The sequence below is a fragment of the Physella acuta genome, unplaced genomic scaffold (genome assembly GCF_028476545.2).
Source record: "Physella acuta isolate Inbredline_101_S28 unplaced genomic scaffold, ASM2847654v3 ptg001122l, whole genome shotgun sequence".
Taxonomy (NCBI): domain Eukaryota; kingdom Metazoa; phylum Mollusca; class Gastropoda; family Physidae; genus Physella; species Physella acuta.
Window position 1 is genome coordinate 304,303 of NW_026732639.1, and position 21,609 is coordinate 325,911.

Consider the following 21,609-nt stretch of genomic DNA (forward strand, 5'->3'; position numbering starts at 1 on the left):
AATTTATTAATCCACCTCTTACTCTTAATTGAAGCATCTTTTCAATTTGTAGTAAATTATCAGCTGTGGTGTCTGTCGGTCGTTGATTGATGCATCAGTTATTCAACAAAAGTTTTTTCCCTGTATAAATGTAGCAGTTGGTGTTACCCTTCCTCCAACCGGGTGATAGCTTTGATCTGTACACAGTTAAAATAATAACAAGGTTTATCTATGGTCGGTTTTTATAGTCGGCCTTGGTGGCACCCCCAACCCCCTGAATGGTATCACGCGGAGCGGTCCACCCCTCCCCCTCGCGACGCCGCTGGGTGTGTGTGCCAAATTTTGTGTTATGAGCCTATGCACGATCCTAATAAACCCGATAAATATAATATGAAACGGAGGAAAAAAACGGCATAACGTTAACATTTCAATCTTAACCAAAATTTATTTAAATATATAGAGAATCTAGATCTATATTATGCTAGTCTAGTTCTAACATTTCCTCTCTTATACTTAAAGAGTAAAAAAAAAGGCATTAAAAATAGTTGTGTTCTAAACATGGCGGATGACTGCGGATGAATATCAACTCATTTATCAGTAGCCAAACTTATTTTATATTAAGATTTTCATTTAAAAATGTTTACAAATTATTTTAACGACATTGCTAAAAATATTTTTGCTGTCAACAATTTTTAGATTTATTGTTATAAATATTAAAGTGTGGTTATAAATTGTGTTTTATTTTATTATGCGCAACAATATCTGCAGACTCAAGTTTGGAAGAAGGTTGATGTTGATATTCTAATTTTTCATAATTAATTACACTATTTGTTAATTCTATTACTGTCTACTTTTGTTAATCGACTTTTGGCTAAATCAAATGATATTATATACAAGATTGACCTTTACGCTTGATAAACATAGTGTCCTCAACAGACTGTTTTCTAGATGACCCTTGGCTGCTAACTTCCTTCATAACAGGCAGGAATTAGTCTAGCAAGTTGTGTATGTTAAATTAAATTAGTGAATTTATTAGACCAAAATTGTGCTTGAAAATACAGAATAATGTAGATTTAAAATTCATAGCTTGGTGATTTCAAAGGTCATATCAGTTGGATTTTCTTAAAAACCATTTTCCATGTCTTGTGGAAGTTCTTGTGATACTGTGAAGTAACAGAGAGGGATGTCATTTACAGATCGGTAAGTAAAAATTTGTACACACCAAAAATACTAAAATAGTAAATGCAAATGCTGTTATTTCATTATTTTAATTACTAGCCTATCATTTTATTCACTGTGTTACTGTTTTTACTAAATGATTTTACTTTATCTCTTTTTAAAGACCTAGATCTAGATAATCCATTATAATTCTAGATAGGTGGTTCCTTATGGCTTATCCAGTTGAAAACAAAGTAAAAGAGCTTTTTTAGTCTAGGCCTACTAAAAAAACTATACTAGATCTAGATCTAATCTAGATCTACTAGATCTATTCTATAGTCAAGTATAGTCCGATCTAGATCTATTATTTATAATCTAGTCTAGAATATAGATTAACCCCACCCCTCTCTGCCAAAGAAATGTTGCAGGAGAACAATACTATTTATTAGTTTAACAATTCTTAAAGTTTTAAAGCAATATTCATACCTGTGATCTGTATACTGTTTAGTTTAGCTCTAGTAGAAGAAGGAATAACTTCTGTCTGAAGAGCACTAGCCAAGCCCTTTTGTCAGTTTTAAACTTGCTATTAAAAGTAAACAGAATTTTCATATAACAAAAATGGATTTTGTAAGAGAAGAAACAAATATGTACTGTTGATACTTTTATATACTTGTTACCACTTTAATAGTTGTTGTTTCCTTGTCAGAAGCTTCAGGAATAATGTGTGCATGCCGCACAAGATAGCACTTCTTTTTAAATGTTAGTATTTTCACTGCATGGTACACTTGTGTTACTGCAAGCAGTGGAGGGCCATTCATTGCCTGAGAGAAACTCAGTATAATATTTTAGCTATGTTAGGCTTTAAGATAAAATAATATATCAATAGGATACCAAACCCCTAAACAAATTCGTCAGCACTTTGGACTTGATTTTATAAAATATAGCCTAATCCTATAATAATACTATTGGCCCAGTATATTTATTTAATTACTTGTCAATAAGCAAGCAGTAATTGTCTAGACTATACGGCCTCCTACCCAAACCCAGGTTTGAAACACAAAGTAAATTGTTTGCTTCAATGTTGACATGAGCCTGACCTGACAAAAAGTTCAATATCACTTTCATTAATTAATAATTAATATTACTAGATCTATTGCTTGTAGCATTAAAAATGCTGTTGTTTTTGCTTTTTTGTAAGTAGGAGCTTATCACCAAAATATAAATATTTGCTACATAGTATGGCATGACCATGGGTAACAATCATGAATGTTGGGTTTATCTTATTTTTGACTTATAAACAGATACTGTTTTAGTTGGCACTAATAGCTGTGCCAATTTTGCAGGTGTACTGTAGCCCAGACACATTGCATTAGGTGCTGGTTGAAAATTATATATTTGCATATAGCACAGTAAACACATAGGGAATGTGTGCATTCATTTCTTACATGATCTTGAATTGATTTAACAACACTATGTGTTGATTTATTTAGTTTTCATTTGGGTTTTGAGCAGGAATGAGAAATGCACATAGAGATTCATCCATTCCTACTAAACATAGAACATCTCAGTGAAGTACTCTATTTTAGATTAAAGTGGTTTCTTAAAAGTTTTAAATCAAATTATGTAGGCCCTACATTGTAGTTGTAAATAAAATAAATCAATAACTATTTCTGCTATAAATAATACAGACACTTTCAGGCAATTGACTGCATGTTTATTATCAACAATTATCTTAAAATATTTTTAAGCTTATCTATGTTTATCATATAAATGAGTGTTTTATTGGTTGAATATTATTAGCAAAACTAGCCTTGGTCCTGAAATAGCAATGCTTTTTTATATGACACATGTAACCAAAAGTATAGTATAAGCAAAATTAAAAAGTGGTTGAGCATCATGCTTACCACACAATTCCTTCATATACAAAAGTTACATAAATAGAATACTTCTTCTGCCCTGAGCTGTTTGGAAATCATATTAGTTTTAGGCTTTTATGACTAACCTAGGTAGATTAAAATTTAAAATTAATGTGCAAAACCGCTGATCTTTGTCTTCTTCATCACCTTTTTAAAAGTGTTTTTTCAACACCCACTGGAGCTTAGGCAGGTTACTACATCCTTCCATGCTTTTCTGTTCTTTTCTATGATTTCCATTTAATTTCTATAATATAATTTTATATAGGCCTTACTAATACTATTTTTAAAAAAAGTGTTATTTTATCTCTTACATACATTAATATTGAAACAAGATACGTATAAAAAATGTGAAAAGGCAAAGAAATCTTGTGAATGTGGTGTAAAGATCTTGGACATTCTCATTATTTAACAAAAAATTAAATTAATAAACACCTAAAAATATCATATTATCTTGAAGCATTCACCTCATGAAATTAATATTTTAAAAATGTTTGGCTGAAATATTACTTGTAAATTTGCAGTGCATCAGAATATATTCTACTATTATATTCAAATGAATTCATTTTGAAGCAGTGTTAACAGTATTATGAACACCGATGTACAAATAGTTACTCATTGTTTGACATAGGCTTGTATATTACAAATTGTGTAGGCCTATATTTAAAACAATTGTTAGATTATTAAATATTAACATATTGGGTGTATTTTAGCTTGTGTATTTTAGAATAGAAAACTACTGACAGTTAATGGGTACAACTGGATGACCCTGTTATTTTAGATGCTGTTGGGTGACCTTTCCTTATGGAAATAATTATAATTAAATTAATTTCCGCGAATTTCCTATCAAAATTGAACATAAAAATTGTAGTAAGGTAAAATGAAATAAGTGGGTGCAAATCAATAAAACAATAACTTTAAATTTTACCCAGAAAGTAAATGACTGTTACTTAAAAACATAATTTTTTTTTTTTAAATTGTGTTGCACTTGACTGTAAGTATACAGTGGAAGCTTAATCAATCAATCTCACAGCTTGTATGTACACAAATAGCAGTAGGACATTTTTTATATTACAAATTAAATTGTTATCCTATTTTATAGTGTCTTAAGCTTACAATTGCCAGGTAGTTGTGAAAAAGAAGTTAATGTAATTTATTACCCTCTTTTTTAAGTAAACAGTAGTAATCTATTAGCATTAATTTTTTTTTTTTGCCTTCATTCTAGAAACACTTTTTACCAGCTAAGAAACTTGGACAGTTATGTAATCCTGGAGCCCAAGTCAATTATTATTTAAAAACTTTTAAAAACCTCTTTTGACTTCACACATTTTGGTTGAAGCTTAGGCATTTGGGCGAATTAATTGTTTACTTCCTTAAAGTGGAAAAAAAATGTGCTTTTTTATTTCTCCCTCTTGGTGATTAGAGCTATAAAACAAATGATCTGAGGAACATCAAAAGAGTAATTTGAGGTTTTACAGAAGTCAGCTTATACAATATTCACCTCTAAGTCTAAGTAAAAGAAACAATTAGCAAACAACAGTAAATTAACAAGTATAGCTATAAAGTGCTTGTTTAATGACCAAAGTCCATACATGGTAGAGTAAAACAAGGAAGCAAATAAAAATACATAACTTTTTGAAAGCATTAACTGTATTTAACTGAATTGTAGACTGGATGTCTGGGCTATTATACTATTGTCTATTGGATCTAATTGTTCAACATGTATAAATTTAGAACTTTTTACATTTATGAATTGTAAAGTGACTTACAATACTATACTTACATATAATGAAAATGCTAGTTAAATACTTTTTTCACCCTCTACTCCATCTGCATAGAGCAGATGCTCAAACTATTCTCCTTACAAAAAATCAATCATACTAAAACAGTATCTGTTTTTTTAAAGGCTACCTTGGCTAGACACGTTTTAAAAAAAACTGATTATTTTTCCAGAGATCATGTTACAGCATTGACCTCATTCTCTTGTAGTTCTAGAGCAGTCTATTTTTAAAGTTTTTTTTTCATAGTAAAAATGTTTTTAAGTTTCTAACTGGAAATGAGGCTATTTGATGACACTTTCATTTATTAAATGACACATGTGTTGTGTATTTTTACGATGGTTAGTTTGAGCATATGTGAGGTTTTAATTTATGACACTTTCATTTATTAAATGACACATGTGTTGTGTATTTTTAAGATGGTTAGTTTGAGCATATGTGACGTTTTAATTTATGACACTTTCATTTATTAAATGACACATGTGTTGTGTATTTTTACGATGGTTAGTTTGAGCATATGTGAGGTTTTAATTAAAAGAAAAATATTTGTAACATACAAGAATCCAAATCTGAGTGTCTGATGACATAAAACCTGGCATCACCTGAACTCATCTTAGTGGGGGGAAGGGCGGTAACCGTTAGGATACAGAACCTAGTTTAATCATGTTACGCTACTGTGGATTATCCTTAGCGCGCATGCGATCTCTCCTCTCCCCTCCCGTCCACCGGTTTACACGGCAGTCCATATCCTTCCTTAATACGGCGAAGGGATGGGGAGAAAATAATAAACAATTTTGTTCCGTTTTCAAACGTTTTGATAGTCTATTTCTATGCTGAGTTCTAGGTACTGCTGTTCTACTGCCATAACAAAATATTTTGTTGTCACGCTTGATCTCGTCGTTCGTACATTCCTCGGCAGTTTACCAAGCCGTTGACTAATCATAACTCAGATGTTTTGTGACACTGTTACCATGGGTGAATGGCGAGAAGAATGTCGATGCCGCCGCCGTCAGCGTGTAAACATTTCTACACATTCACTGCACTTGTGGTTTTTCCCCCTGCACTTTTACCCCATCTCATGCTTTAATACACATTGGATTAAAACACCTCACTAAATTTAGCCGTCTAATAATAGCCGTCTGTATGGACGACCTGTTGTGATAGTACCGTCTCCATTACCCTCGGATAGCAGTCCCGCAACAAACGGCCTTATTCACCAGTGACTCGCTAACGGTGGGGAAAAAAAAAACAACACTGTCGTAACTTCTAGCCTGTGAAGCCTAGATCCAAACGTGTACTAAACTAGACATTCATTTCTTTTGGCCAGTGTGGGGAAGAAAATCGTTTATGTTTAGAAGAAACCTGTACTTAACAGAGTTGTTGTGTGCATTCGCTCGCTCCACCGCTTTCTATTTTTAACAGGCGAATGTAATGGAAAGCTTGTTCATTTGCCTGCCACCTCCTACATTTCTCGCTTTCACGAGCATTTTTTGTGTGTAGCACTCGGTCTGGTTTCTAAATCGCGTGTATGTGCTGTGACCTAGAAATATATCTCCACAATAAATGAAGCTTCTATTTTATTTAAGTGGCGAGTTTCCACTCTGACCTACATTGGATATCACCTTGTTATGTTTTTTTTAAAGCCTGTGACCTATGACGTCACGTGAATGTGCATCATTGTTGACATCTCCACCCATTTCTTACGTGTTTCTAACTTTTTAAACCTAGATCTAAATCTATTTGGATCTGGAGTTTTTATGGATACAAATAATAAATCAATGCATAGCAATTGTTTTTAGATCGTGTTTCAGGATGTAGGCCTGAAAGTGGCCTAATCCTGATGTGCACCGCTAACGTTACTAACATCGATTTTATGATGTGTAGTGTTTCGTAGCTGCTATCATGCTATTGTTGTAGCAAGTCACGGCGCAGTGATTACACTTGTTACAGTGCTTTGTGTATTTGAAAGTCAAATAAAAAACGTTTAAAATTAGTAGGGTTTATTTTTGAAAAAGAAAAATGACGTTCTGTTGCTTACAGTAGCATTGCTTAAAAATGTTTATTTTGTGAAGTTGCATTGTCAGTGCTACAACATAATTAATTTTTAATAGACTGCTGCAGACTTCGTCAAAGAAGGCCTTTTTAGAGTATTGATTCAATGTACGTAACATACTACTATTAGTATTATGTATACTATTGCTCAGCATATTAAGCTTTGTTATTATGTATCATTTTATTTCTTAAACAATGTTTAAAAAATCTGACATATTGTATCATACATTAGGTCAGCTTAAGTAGATTCTATAGCCCTGAAATTATTCTTGTGAAGGAATGAAATTAGTTATAATTATATTTCTCTTCACTGAAAAAATGTTCCTCCTAAAGTAGGCTACTGTAACTTCTTGGAGCATATGATACATCATTTTTTTTCTTTATAATTATAAAGGACATGAATATGATCACTACATGGATTAAGTTGAAGATTGGATTTCATTTTCATTGACTGTCCTAGTCAGTAAATTTATTCACTTTGAGAATGGACATTTAAAAAGTGCCGTTACCTAGTGGCACTGGCAGTTGTTAAGTTTTAGAATTTTTCTATTTGGCATCAAACCACTGGAGCAACTGAGATGCCTCTAAATAGAAAATGGCGTTCTATGGATCTTTTTGGATCTAAAGAAAATTTAAGCAAAGGGCATGTTAATAAAGAAGAGCATATGACAAAAGGATTAGATGGTGGTAAAGCAGATCACTCCATCAGTCTTCGTGATAAAGGAGAAAATCTCAGACATTTAAAGCATCGGTAGGTGGCACCTTTATTGTTTGGGAAGACACAACTAACAAGCTTTGCTTAACTGTAGATGTGTAGTTTCATCGCCTTCACTGAAGCTAACACGACCATTATTATGCTTGCCTCTTTCATGCTGTTACGGGCAGTTACTATTTGTTTCACGCATAGAAGAGCCCCCATTTTTTTATTTTCCTTGGTATTACTTAAGTGTCATCATGCTTCTGTTCTCAATCGCTTTTTAAAATGTATACAGAATTTTTGTTATATTAAATTTTTTCAGTATTTATATTCAATGTAGATTCTAGTTCTAGTTGATATCAATATTTTACAACTGTATTAATATTAGATTTAAAAACTTAAAAAAAATATTTTCAAAACATTTCATTCTTTAAAAACATAATTGCTGTTAAAAATTTAGCTTTGATGTTTCAGTTTAAAATAAAAAGAAAGCTTGCAAGTAACACAGTGAATATGTAAATGAGAATTTTAGCTTGTGGAATAACTTAAAGTTATTGATTAAGCCTTGGACTTTGTTGTTGTTCAGTGAAAACAGTTGTTTTGTAAACTAGATGCACTAGATGTTGTTCACTATAGCTTTGTATAAGAAAAATAAAGAAATAGTATGTCTACCTGGTATTTTAGGCTTTAATATTGTAGCAACTAGATTTACTGGTTACCTGCCGGCATTTGTATAGTAACTTCTGGTAATTATTGTTAGCTGTGACTACCTGCTATGGCAGGCTTTGATGTAGTAACTATGGCTACCTGCTACTGTAGGCTTTAATGTAGTAGCTGTGGCTACCTGGTACTGCAGGTTTTGATGTAGTAGCTGTAGCTACCTGCCACTGCAGGTTTTGATGTAGCTACTGTAATACTGTATAGTAAAAGTTGTCTGTTTGGCTACCTGCTACTGTAGACTTTAATGTGGTAGCTGTAGCTACCTGCCACTGCAGGTTTTGATGTAGTAGTAGATGTGGCTACCTGCTACTGCAGTCTTTGATGTAGTAGCTACTGTATTGACTGTATAGTAACAGTTTGTTTGGCTACCTGCTACTGCATTCTTTGATGAAGTAGCTACTGTATTTACTGTATATTAGTATTAGTCTGTTTGACTACCTGATTGTACAGTTTTTTATGTAGTAGCTGTCTCTATCTCCTACTGCAGGTTTTCATGTACAAATTACTGCTTTTACAGTAACTATATTTAGAGTGGCTATTGATAGTGACTATTGGTTTGACAGTATAGTAATTAGAATTTACAAAGTCAGATGCTACCAAGTAGGGCAACATGTTGTTTGTACCTACATAGTTAGCCTTGGTTTGTCAGCTGTGTTAATGTAGTTGGTTGGGTACTGGTGGGAGGGTTAATGGGTTGACAGAAATTCTATTTTCATTTAGCAGTTGTAAACACTTTTAAATGCTAGTAGCAAGGGATACGTTTTTTTGTACATTACATTTTGAGATTATTCCTGCTTATCTAATTTAATTTCACTTGTTCAAATTTCACTTAATTTCTTTGTAATCAAGATTGACTGCATTATCAGTGTTATCTTTTAATTAGACCATCTTAATAACTATTGTAATCTAGATTCTAAATGTGTTATGTCTATCTGGAAGAGATGTCATCAACACAGTATGAACACATTTGTAAGCTGTGTGTGATTATTACATAACTATAATTAGACCAACCAATCTATATGGACTAAATTTAAATCTTACCCACACAGCAGCACACAACAGTCTTATCTCACCTTCCATATTTTAGGAATGACTACATAAGAGTATTTTACATAATGATATATTTTAAAAATTGAAACATAGTTTATTTTTATAAATTGTGTTTAGGATCATTTCTTGTGGCAGTTTAGGATTATTTCTTATGTAATAAGCGGCATCCGTTGTCTATTATTTTAGTGTAAGAGATGTGTTGAGATTCATCATATTTCTTACAAATAAAATTTTGAAGAAGTATCTACTCTCACCATCCACAGCTGTCTCTAAGCAGTATTCTAAATAAGGAACACTATCTGTTTAAACCTGTTTTCACCTTCAGTAGCGATGCCACTGGGACTTGTATGAATAACTAATGGTTTTAACCTACTGTATACATTTGCACAGTCTCTGTTTTCACCTTCAATAGTTGTTGACAAGTGGTATTCTAAAATTTGGATTTTATAACTACCAATTACATGCTTCTGCTGATTTGTGAAGATACACGTCTTTATTTTAAGTCATTTCTGACTGTCTGTAACTGAAGTACTCTATCTGGAAAAAGTAATTAGAAATTACACTGCATTGTCACTACAATCATATGGTTGTATGTTAGACTCAAAGCTGAAAGAACAGTCATGACTTTGGTCTAAATGCTATTTATATTTGCCAACCAACTAACTTATAGAGGAATTAATGTCAGTGTGGAGGAAAGGTGTGTTCTAATATACTCATTACATATACCAGAGCTCTTAGTATAAATTGTTGGCTTATTTGGGGAAACGCTTGTTGATTAATGGGGACTTGCTTGTTTATTAAATTTACAATCCAGTAGACTACATATCTTAATTACCCCTGGTGAAGCGTCCTATTTCCTTGTGACTAAGAGGAAAAATTTGTTGTGGTTTTACCTAAAAACTTTTTTGTTGCTAGAAATTTGTTGTTTGTTTTTGTTTGAAAAAATCTGTTGCATTAAAAAAAAAGCTTAAATAAGATACGTTGATTTACTTTTATTATCCTTAAATGAATGTATGTATACTTGCTTGTCAGTATGATGATTAGACAGCAGATTTAACACAAATTTGTTACTTTACTTCTTTTAAATTAAAAAAAATGTTATAAACAGAAAAATAACAAAAATCAAGCCTGGTCTGGACCAGTGGGGTGAATTATTAATAGAAATGTCTTTGGTCTTGCCTATTCTATATTAAGTTGTCACAGATTGTGACAAAGTTTACAAACACTTGTTGCTTTGTTTGTCTACCAAAATTAAAGCCTGTTCTGACTCAAGTGGCTAAAATATCTTGTTTCAGTACTTTTACAGTAATCTGCATCACAAGAAGATACATAAAATGTATTTAAACTTCTGAGTTTTTTGAAACTTACACATAATCATTTCCTGTTTTGTCTAATACAAAATTGACAGTTTTTTAAAAATTAGGATGTGTAAGGATAATGGCACAGTTGATTTGAAGTATCCCACTACCATTGCCTAATTTTTAGGTTTTAAATCATTTATTTAAAAGAATTAATTTTGATATTTTTGTAACAACATGATGCTAATTATTTATATTTCAAGGGATTTTACATTCATTTATGGTTGCTAAAATTAACAGTCATTAACTGTTATCTTACATTGTGTTGTTAACATCTAAAAAATGCCATATTTACTCATTGGTGCTTAACAATCTGACCTCTGTTAGGTGTTTAGTAATTTCAGGCTAGGTAGTTGTTTTTTTAATTGTAGGTTATCTATGACAACATAGCTGTAAACCCATGGGTGGTTTGACAATATAAAATTGGATTATAATTGTTTTTTTTTACACTGTCTTTCTTTCAGTAAGAATATTTACAATACCTTTAGTTACTTGACTTCCTGCTTTTTATTAGTTTCTCAGATATTACTGTACTACCATAATCATATTTATGTACTGTTTATGCTAGTATTTTTGGTGTATTTCTTTTTGGCACATTTACATATTTATTTGTATGCTACAATAAATTGGAAAACTGTTTGCTTTGATCCATTTAAAAAAAATTATCTGTACTGTAAGCGTGATCTTACTAAAATTCTAAACTAAATTTACTGTTAAAAGTTAGGTATAGTCAGAGAAATGAACCTTAAGAAAAATTGTCTTGCCTTACAATTATCTTCCTTTTCTCTCTATACTGCATTCCTGATTGTTGAAACAAGTCATTTATTTTCTAGGCTCACTAGCATTGTGTCACGAGGAGATGAACCCTCCACTCCTACTGCAGTGCCGCCAGACTCCACTGGTGCTAACCTTGTACAGAGATGTGTAATCATTCAGAGGGATGAAAAAGGCTATGGATTTACAGTCAGTGGTGATAACCCAGTCTTTGTTGCATCTGTCAAAGCAGGTTAGTTTTGGTAGTAAGAAAATGTGTTTGTACAGAATATATATTAAAGAATATGTTTTTGTTAGTATTTCCACCCTATCTCTGCCCCGAAAGCTAAATCTCACTGTAACACTATACTTGACTAATGTGGTCTGATAGGTACTTTCAAAATGATATGCTCTTCTGTTTAGGGTATGTTAATTATAATGAGATTAGTTAAATAATGCTGTCTTTATCTTTTGTTTCCTTGTCTGGGTATAGATTTTAAAAACTTAGTTGATTTTGTTGACAGTTCAGTGTTACAATAGTTAGTTCATTCTCATCTTTCTTCTATTTTGAATGGCAGGTGGGTTTTCTAAATAGTGAAACACATCTTCTACAGCCTGTGTAATTGCTTCTGATAACTTCCTCTGCTACTGTATAAAAATACATGCTCGTTAGTTGTGTTAGCTCTCACCTTGTTGGCATAGTGATTAATCACCTGTTGACTTGATGGTAAATAAAACATTTTGTGACTTTGAAAAGCAACTAGGAACAGCTTTGAAAAGAACAGAGAAGTGCAGTTTATGCTGTTGTTGGATTTTGTTGGCAGTATCCTTGCTTCTTATGTCTCTTAGCTATTGTGCAGAGCGTTAGTTTATTAAAAAACAACTTGAAACATGAACACACATGAAAGGAACAAACAACCTACAATGTTGTTTGTGAAAATGTACGACTGTCAGATTACTGGTATGAGATCAGTCTAGGGGTTTATAAAGAGAGGCATATTCTTGCAGTTTTTTATTTTGAAAGTTATAGCTGCTAGTTTAGTACATCATTATTTGTAATCTTTAGTAGGAGCTGCTAACTAACTACCACAAGCATTTGTAATTCTTGATTATACTATTTTCGCTTTTTTATCATTGGTCATTAATTTCTAGTTTTATTTTTCATGGAGTTTTTACATTTTTATATATTCCTATAGAGACCATTCTGAAATCCATTCTACCAACATAGACTTTTTTCATGAAACTTTGATTGATACCCAAAACCTCTCAAAATTAAAATTAACTTTTGTCCAAGCTGTTTTGTTTTGAGTTGATCATATGGGGGAAGCCTGTGTTGAACTGAGCTACCTTACCTTTAGTCAACATTTGCTCCTGGGTGATACTACTGTTTGCTGTTGGTTGTTTGTTATTTTAACTTGTGTACTGCCCACACAGTTTCAACAGCCTCATTGTTTGTTGGCATAGTGGGGTAGTTCTAGTGGTTAAATCTTGCTTGTTTCTCTCATTTATACCAGAATTGTCTTTGGCATATTTAAAAATGAAAATTATTTATTTGTGAAGAGGATACAGCCATGTTCATTTGGCAAATACCCATTCAATTTTTGTTTTACATATTTATAAATAGATTCTATGCTCTTCTATGACCTTTACTTGTGGTTGACTGTGCAATAAAAAAATCTGTTTATTTCTTCTGAGATATTATCTTTAAATTTATTAATTCCTAAAATCTTGTCCAACTGAATGAATATTATCCCAACTGTGATTGGCAGAATTGTGTTCTACTGTTTTTTTTAGTTTGTTGCTTTTATGCTTGTCTTCATTCTTTATCTCAATGTTTATTATTTGGCATGTGTTTTCAGACGGAGCGGCATCAAAAGCTGGTGTTCAGCATGGTGATAGAATAGTCAAGGTAGGCAGAATTGTAAATTGAACTTAGCTAGACATTTGTAATCTTTCCTGCAGTAGTATTTCAATTGTATTGCAAGTAAGAGCATACAGATCAGTCTTAGAATTATATTTAAGGGCATACATAACACAGCTTATGAACTATTTAACAAAGTTTATAGACCTAAGAATTATACTTCAAGTAAGAGAAGATACAAAACAGCCTAAGATATATACTGCAAGTTAGCACAGATCAGTCAGTGAAGCACAAGCAGGCAGATTGTCATGGCGCCAACTTAAAGAAATTGTTCAATAATAGAGAGATGTGGTTGTATCCCTATGCTCCACAAGGGGTGCATAGGAATGGGGATAATGATGATGATGAGAGGAATCATAGTATTAAGAAACTGATTTTGTACATAAGGAATCATGGCAGGCCTGATTGAAATTGTAGTGGAATCGTCATATGTGAAAATGTTTTAGTACATCAGAGGAATCGCAGTTTATGTGCAAACTGTTTGCCGTACACCAGAGTAATCACATCTTGTGGAAGTGATTTAGTACACTGAAGATATCTTGGTCTACTGTAGTGAAATCCTAATATGACAATGTCAACATAGTATAGTTAATGTTATATATTAGTAAATACAGGGATGTGACTTTTCCGAATTTTAGCGGAAATCCGATTTTTCCGTTTCAGCTGCAATTTTCCTCCGCTGATTTAATTTTTGCCGAATTTTTCCGCCGATCTTCGATTTTTGCCAAAGTTTTTAAAAATTAGGAAAAAAAACAACGAAAATGACATCTACGGAAGCGGCCGACTTGCGCATTCCATATATTCGTTTTTAAATGGATAATTACAGTACTTAGGTCAAATATGCACATTTCTTTTTAATTAGACGATTGCGCTAGGTCTGACGATGCTAGATTAAGATGAAATATTGATCTAGGTCAAGATTCAGAATTTCAGTTTTTTTCAGAACGCAAATTTTTGGTCCAAATTTTCCGCTGATATCAGTTGAATATTTATTAAAAACGCGGGAAAAGTAATCTAAAATAATGCCTTTCTTCAAATGAAACTCGAATCTCACAAGCCTGGTATTCTAGCTATCGATATAGCCTAATTTACCTTTCTGTATTTTAACCCACCCAAATCTACAGTCTCTGATTTTATTTTATTTAGCTATCTAAAATTAATATTAAAATCCTTGCAAAAGGTGATTATGAAGACTAGACTAACCCCCCCCCCCCCCCCCCCCCCCCTCTGTAGCAACCGTGGCTCTTGTGACCTCAGCTTGACCTCTAAGTACGTGAGTGGTACTGCTTGTGGGGAAAAAAATTAAAATGACGTCACAGTAATTTCAAATAGCTGTTCCTGCAATACATATGCTATAGGCCTACAGATTAAAAAAAAAAAAACTGAACTCAACGTGACTCAGAAGAAAAAAAAAATACAATATGGACTGTTTTTAATAAGGGGTCTTCCATAAATAACGTCACACTCGGGGGGGGGGGGGGGTCCGTAATTTTGTAAATGTGTAGGCTAATGAGGGGGAGGGGGTCAGATATTGTGACGTCATATTTTTTTATTTAAAAAAAGTTATGTTAGAAACTGAATTTTAGCCGCTATTGCGCGTTTTATAAAACTTTTTAAAATTGTAATATAAATTAATTAAAATACCCTATGTTGGTTGAGCTCAGTCAATATTTTAGAAAAAAAAATCGATGTTTAAATTTAAAAAAAAAATTCAAATTCAATTTTGAGGAGGGGGGGGGGGCGGTTGTTGGCTGAGGTGTGACGTCATTTTAGGGGGGGGGGTCTGTCTTTTGTGATGGAGAGGAGAGGGGAGGTAAAAATCGTAAAAAAAACGTGACGTCATTTATGGATGACATCAAACAATTTACAGCCATTCCAAAAACAAAAATAACCACGTTTGGTTCACATATCACATTCTAATTTCAGCTAATCTGGTCAATTTCATTTTCCAACACCTGAACCCAAAACTTTCAAATTACAATTAATCTGAATCTAGGCATTTTACAGTTGAAGACTAACATTTTTACCATGCCAATCTTTAAAAGAATATAAGGCATAATTTAAAATTGAAAACAAAAGTGTAACTAGACTAGATTAGTACACTTTAAATTAACTAAATGTTGAACTTATTTGCCACTTTTGTAACAATGTAATTTTTTTAAAAAAAGTTGTTTATAAGTTAAACATTAAATTGCAATTAGCCAAGACTTTCAATGTCAATATAGAGTAACATAAACTTCTTTTATTTATAATATTAGCTATATTAAACGATAAATTAGAACAGTAATGGCGTGAGACTGCTTTAACTGCGATAAAAAAAAATAGATAAAACATATTGAGTTCTTGGCCGAAGAAAATTTCCTAATTTTTTTTCCTGGTCTGGTCACATCCCTGTAAATAATACCTGACTCACATTGGGAAACAAAAGCTCTGGCTGGGCATAGTGATGACCACACTACACCCTTGTTTTCCGAGCTTATTGAAACAGATGAACTTTACTGTATCTGCTCCGTGTGTCATGGGTACAAACGAGAAAAGATGATGAAATAATATCTCTGTTTCTGACATGAAGATGGCTTGATAGTTTTATCATAACACTCCATACAATAACATTGGCATTGCCACTGTATAATTATACCTTAGACCTGCTCAGACTTAATTAACCCACTGTTGTTTTAACAGGTTAATGGCACTCTGGTCACCAGCAGAAACCATTTGGATGTAGTCAAACTAATTAAGTGTAAGTACATTTTTTTTCACCTACGTCGTCTGGTACACCCACCTATGATTATAACAAGGTTTACATTCCGAATGCAGTTCTGGGAGATTTATGATTCCATCATAACTGATATTTCAATTACTAATAGTTAAAAAAAAATATAAACTTTCTACAGCTAGTTTTTTAACTAGGGAGGTTTTATTGATAATTTTTGGTTTCAATCATGTTTATAAAGAAAAAAAAGCCAATTGCCATAGTGACCATCTAAGCCATGTGTTTTTTGTAATAATAAAAAAATCAATAAGGTGCCAGTCAATTGGTAGCTCACTGGCTGGCATTAACACTTTGGTGCCTGGTAGCTGTATCAGCTGTTAGCTGTTGTGGTTATAGATTTTATGTCAAGCTTCTGTTCACTTTAGAACCCAATTGCTGAATTCAGAGTGTTGTTGTTTTATAATGACATCTTATCCATCTTGCACAATCAATTGCATTTAGTAAAGTATTACAGTATACCATTACTTGATATGGTAACTAGTGTTGTTGGTTTAGAATACTAAAGGTGCTGTTACATTCTTGAATGTTATCGACTTAAGTTGTTGACGAATGTGTCATACTGGGTAAGTAGAATAAAAATTGAGCTGATGTACTGTGCATTAGGTATTGGTTTTCTTTTAGTTGTTGACTGGATAATTAAACATTCAACCCACATTCATTTTTCTTCATAGCTGGTTCGTACGTAGCCTTGACCTTGCTAGGCAAACCCCATCCTAGTGGGCCCGTGTTGTTAAACTCCGCCACGCCTTCCAATCCAGATCCTGCCAAGTCACGTGTGACAGCGCCTCAACCAGTAGATGTAAGTGAAAGCATTGGGATTTCCTTTAAAACTGGAACCTTCATTTTTATTTCAGTTCAAATTTTAAACTAATGATTATTATACATTTATTTTTTTAAACAAAATTTTAAAGGAATTATCAGCTCTCCTATAAATATCTTTTTTTTTCCATCATTTCTTTAAAGTGTCTAATGCTTTATGTATTCTCAAATCTAGTTCCAAATGAAAGCAGCAGAATAAATATACACTTTAAGAACAATATTTATTTACAGAAGCTTGCTGGATTTAAACATCTAGATAGATTTTTTTCAACATAATTACTCAGCTATGCAACACAAATCAATACTTTGTTAATTGCCCTTTAGCTTTAAGGACCTGATTGTTAGACAGTGCAAGTGTGTATGTTTAATGATAATCGCCTGTACATTGTCACAGATTGTGGTCAGCAAACAAATATATATAAAGTGTATAGATAAATACTTTTCTCTATGGATATCTTTAAAGCTACAAGATTATGTGTATGTGTAATATACATGAGTTTTAGTGATCACATAATTTGAAATTTTAATAAACTTAGTTAGGGTGGAACATTAGTAACTCTCAACAAGAGAATTGTATGAATAAGGGGAGAGCAGCTGTCTTTGTACCACTTCGCGTTGTATGAGCCTTATTGACAATCATTTTATGTCTTTATATGGTTTAATAATCCTTGTCACAATAAATTTGCTGATTACTATGTGTTAAAAAGTGTTATTCAATGATTTTTTTTTTTTTTTTTCTACAGCCTGATAAGGATAGGGAAGTAAAACAGCAGAAAATATCAATGACAAGGGCTATGTTTGAGACAGCCAAGGAAGATTTTGATAAACTGCAAAGACAGTATGTTAGCAAACCTTCAGAGAAACTGCATTCTCTGCTTTTAGAGAAAGAGAGGACAGTCAAGACACTTGAGAATCAATTAAAACAATTGACAGGAGGGGATGAGGCCACTACAGTAAGTGAGATTAGCAGTTTGATGTAAGAGTAGAAGTCAAATCTTCTACAAATCTTTCTGCATCTTCTGCTTAATTCTTTTTATGATTTGGCTTGAGCAGTTGTTGTAGTGGACTTGGGAGACACTTTAATGTGGCATTGGTGGGCCAGTCAATATATGTTTGGTATCTAGTCTATTGGTGGGCCAGTATATTTGGTATCTAGTCCATTGGTAAGCCAGTCAATATATTTGTTTATAGCCCATTGGTAGGCCAGTCAATATATTTCTTTCTAGTCCATTGGTGGGCCAGTCAATATATTTGTTTCTAGTCCATTGGTGGGCCAGTCAATATATTTAGTAACTAGTACATTGGTGGGCCAGTCAATATATTTGTTTATAGCCCATTGGTAGGCCAGTCAATATATTTGTTTCTAGTCCATTGGTGGGCCAGTCAATATATTTGTTTCTAGTCCATTGGTGGGCCAGTCAATATATTTAGTAACTAGTACATTGGTAGGCCAGTCAATTTATTTGGTAACTAGTACATTGGTAGGCCAGTCAATATATTTGGTAACTAGTACATTGGTGGGACAGTTAATATATTTGGTAACTAGTACAGTGGTGGGCCAGTCAATATATTTGGTAACTAGTACATTGGTGGGACAGTCAATATATTTGGTAACTAGTACATTGGTAGGCCAGTCAATATATTTGGTAACTAGTACATTGGTGGGCCAGTCAATTTATTTGGTAACTAGTACATTGGTGGGCCAGTCAATTTATTTGGTAACTAGTACATTGGTGGGCCAGTCAATTTATTTGGTAACTAGTACATTGGTGGGCCAGTCAATATATTTGGTAACTAGTACATTGGTGGGCCAGTCAATATATTTGGTATCTAGTCCATTGGTAGGCCAGTCTATATATTTGGTAACTAGTACACATGTGGGCCAGTCAATATATTTGGTAACTAGTACATTGGTGGGACAGTCAATATATTTGGTAACTAGTACATTGGTGGGCCAGTCAATATATTTGGTATCTAGTCCATTGGTAGGCCAGTCAATATATTTGGTAACTAGTACATTGGTGGGCCAGTCAATATATTTGTTTGTAGTCCATTGGTGGCCAGTCAATATATTTGGTAACTAGTACATTGGTGGGCCAGTCAATATATTTGTTTATAGTACATTGGTGGGCCAGTCAATATATTTGGTAACTAGTACATTGGTGGGCCAGTCAATATATTTGTAGTCCATTGGTGGCCAGTCAATATATTTGGTAACTAATACATTGGTGGGCCAGTCAATATATTTGTTTATAGTACATTGGTGGGCCAGTCAATATATTTGGTAACTGGTACATTGGTGGGCCAGTCAATAGATTTGGTAACTAGTACATTGGTTGGCCAGTCAATATATTTGTTTATAGTACATTGGTGGGCCAGTCAATATATTTGGTAACTAGTACATTGGTGGGCCAGTCAATTTATTTGGTAACTAGTACATTGGTGGGCCAGTCAATTTATTTGTTTATAGTTCATTGGTGGGCCAGTCAATATATTTGGTAACTGGTACATTGGTGGGCCAGTCAATATATATTTGGTAACTAGTACATTGGTGGGCCAGTCAATATATTTGTTTATAGCCCATTGGTAGGCCAGTCAATATATTTGTTTATAGCCATTGGTAGGCCAGTCAATATATTTGGTAACTAGTACATTGGTAGGCCAGTCAATATATTTGGTAACTAGTACATTGGTAGGCCAGTCAATATATTTGGTAACTAGTACATTGGTAGGCCAGTCAATTTATTTGGTAACTAGTACATTGGTGGGCCAGTCAATATATTTGGTAACTAGTACATTGATGGGCCAGTCAATATATTTGGTAACTAGTACATTGGTTAGCCAGTCATTATATTTGGTAACTAGTACATTGGAGGGCCAGTCAATATATTTGGTAACTAGTACATTGGTGGGCCAGTCAATATATTTGGTAACTAGTACATTGGTGGGCCAGTAAATATAGTACATTGGTGGGCCAGTGAATATATTTGTTTCTAGTCCATTGGTGGGCCAGTATATTTGCTAACTAATCATTGGTGAGCCATTATATTTACCATCTAATCTAGTCCATTGGTGGGCCAGTATATTTTGTGTATATCCCTTGGTGGGCCAGTATATTTGTTTCTAGTTTGTTGATAGGCCAGTATATTGTTTGATTGGTCTGCAGTGTATTTTTGTCTCTTTTAAAAAAGCTAATAGCTGTGAAATACGTCACTAACATTTCTAATTAAAGCCACATATTTTGTTGTTATAAGTGCAATCTTGCCCGTGTTGCTGTATTTAACTTGGGGGAACAATTTGAGTGTGTTGAAGTGACGTGTGTACCTTTACAGTCATGCCATGTGTTGGCTTAAATTATTTAGCTCTTAAGATTTCTTTCTAACGAGGATAAACTTCCTGTTGCTGTCAGTTTAACACTTTTTTGAAGTAGGTGTATTTTTTTTTTAAATGCTGGATTTATGTTGATTATTTTGATCACACAGAATACACTTTTTAATAGAAAAACTTTTTTCTTCTCAGCCATCTGGTCTGGTACCAATGTCCAATCGCTTTTCTGACATAGAACACGGTGCGGATCACCCTTGGGTACGTAAAGTTTGTTTTTAAAGCCACTGCTAATTTAGATTTCCTCAATTTTTGCCTTTAATGCAGATAATCATTGCTAGACTTAAGCAGAATTTTTTTTTTTTTTTTGCATATTACTAACATTTAGAAGTGAGCATTATCCTAATAATGGTATCCCTGATGTAAATACTAATTTGTAGAAGCTAGAAATTGTACTAAAAACTTTACTAGTTAGTTATTCCCCTACTATAGATGTACTTATTAATCAATAGTTTATTTAAAGAAAATCTTTAATCAGCTGTTTCCTAAATCATTTAAATCTCTTTACTGTCATCTGTCTATTAGCACTATTGTTATTCTTGGACTGCTATATTATATTTCTGCCTGTTTTTAATATTCAAGTCTATTCTTTTCTGGAATTGCATTCCATTTGCTTTACACACTAAATATTTCATCTGTTTAAAGTTATGGGAATCATACTCTATGGGATACAGAAAGATGAATAATCTTTGACGCGTTTCAAATATAGACCAACGTATTACAGATGTAATGTGTTTCTTTAAGTTGTGCAGTATAGTTTTAGTTCCCTTATTGATTAGTTAGCCTATTGATTAACCAGTTTGTTAGAGAATTACAGGTTCTATGGTCAACTGTAATTGTGGTGCCAACCTGTTTAGCTGCCCACTTTCTTTTGGTTCCAACCAGTTTAGTTGTCCACTTACTTTTAGTTCCAACCAGTTTAGTTGTCCACTTACTTTTAACCAGTTTAGTTGTCCACTATCTTATGGTTCCAACCAGTTTAGGTTTTCTCTATCTTTTGGTGCCAACCAGTTTAGTCTTCCACCATTCAATGGTGCCAACCAGTTTAGTTGTCCACTATCTTTTGGTGCCCAACAGTGTAGTTGTCCTCTTTCTTATGTTGCCAACCAGTTTAGTTGTCCACTATCTTTTGATGCCAACCAGTTTAGTTGTCCACTATCTTATGGTTCCAACCAGTTTAATTGTCCACTATCTTATGGTTCCAACCAGTTTAATTGTCCACTATCTTATGGTGCCAACCAGTTTAGTTGTCCA

At 33.3% G+C, this 21,609-nt stretch overlaps 1 protein-coding gene and 1 long non-coding RNA gene across 11 annotated transcripts in view; one reads left to right on the plus strand and one right to left on the minus strand.

Annotated features, from left to right (window-relative positions):
- Positions 1–1,022: 1,022 nt before the first annotated feature.
- On the minus strand, positions 1,023–1,886 carry LOC131956018 (uncharacterized). The gene is made up of 3 exons (XR_009388925.1): positions 1,815–1,886; positions 1,624–1,720; positions 1,023–1,142 (listed from the first exon to the last, which is right to left on the minus strand). It is a non-coding gene; the product is annotated as an uncharacterized LOC131956018 (long non-coding RNA).
- Positions 1,041–21,609, plus strand: part of LOC131956016 (rho guanine nucleotide exchange factor 11) — a 58,501-nt gene continuing 37,932 nt past the window's right edge. For 5 of the 10 annotated variants that reach the window (XM_059320350.1, XM_059320352.1, XM_059320354.1 and 2 more), the window contains exons 1-8: positions 6,085–6,988; positions 7,275–7,631; positions 11,539–11,711; positions 13,318–13,367; positions 16,062–16,119; positions 16,824–16,951; positions 17,715–17,924; positions 20,491–20,556. In XM_059320350.1, the coding sequence (XP_059176333.1) occupies positions 7,459–7,631; positions 11,539–11,711; positions 13,318–13,367; positions 16,062–16,119; positions 16,824–16,951; positions 17,715–17,924; positions 20,491–20,556 (858 nt within the window). In that variant the 5' untranslated portion in view covers positions 6,085–6,988; positions 7,275–7,458. Of the gene's footprint in view, positions 1,180–6,084; positions 6,989–7,274; positions 7,632–11,538; positions 11,712–13,317; positions 13,368–16,061; positions 16,120–16,823; positions 16,952–17,714; positions 17,925–20,490; positions 20,557–21,609 lie in introns of those variants that run through there. The other 5 variants (XM_059320359.1, XM_059320358.1, XM_059320351.1 and 2 more) reach the window with 4 other exon arrangements.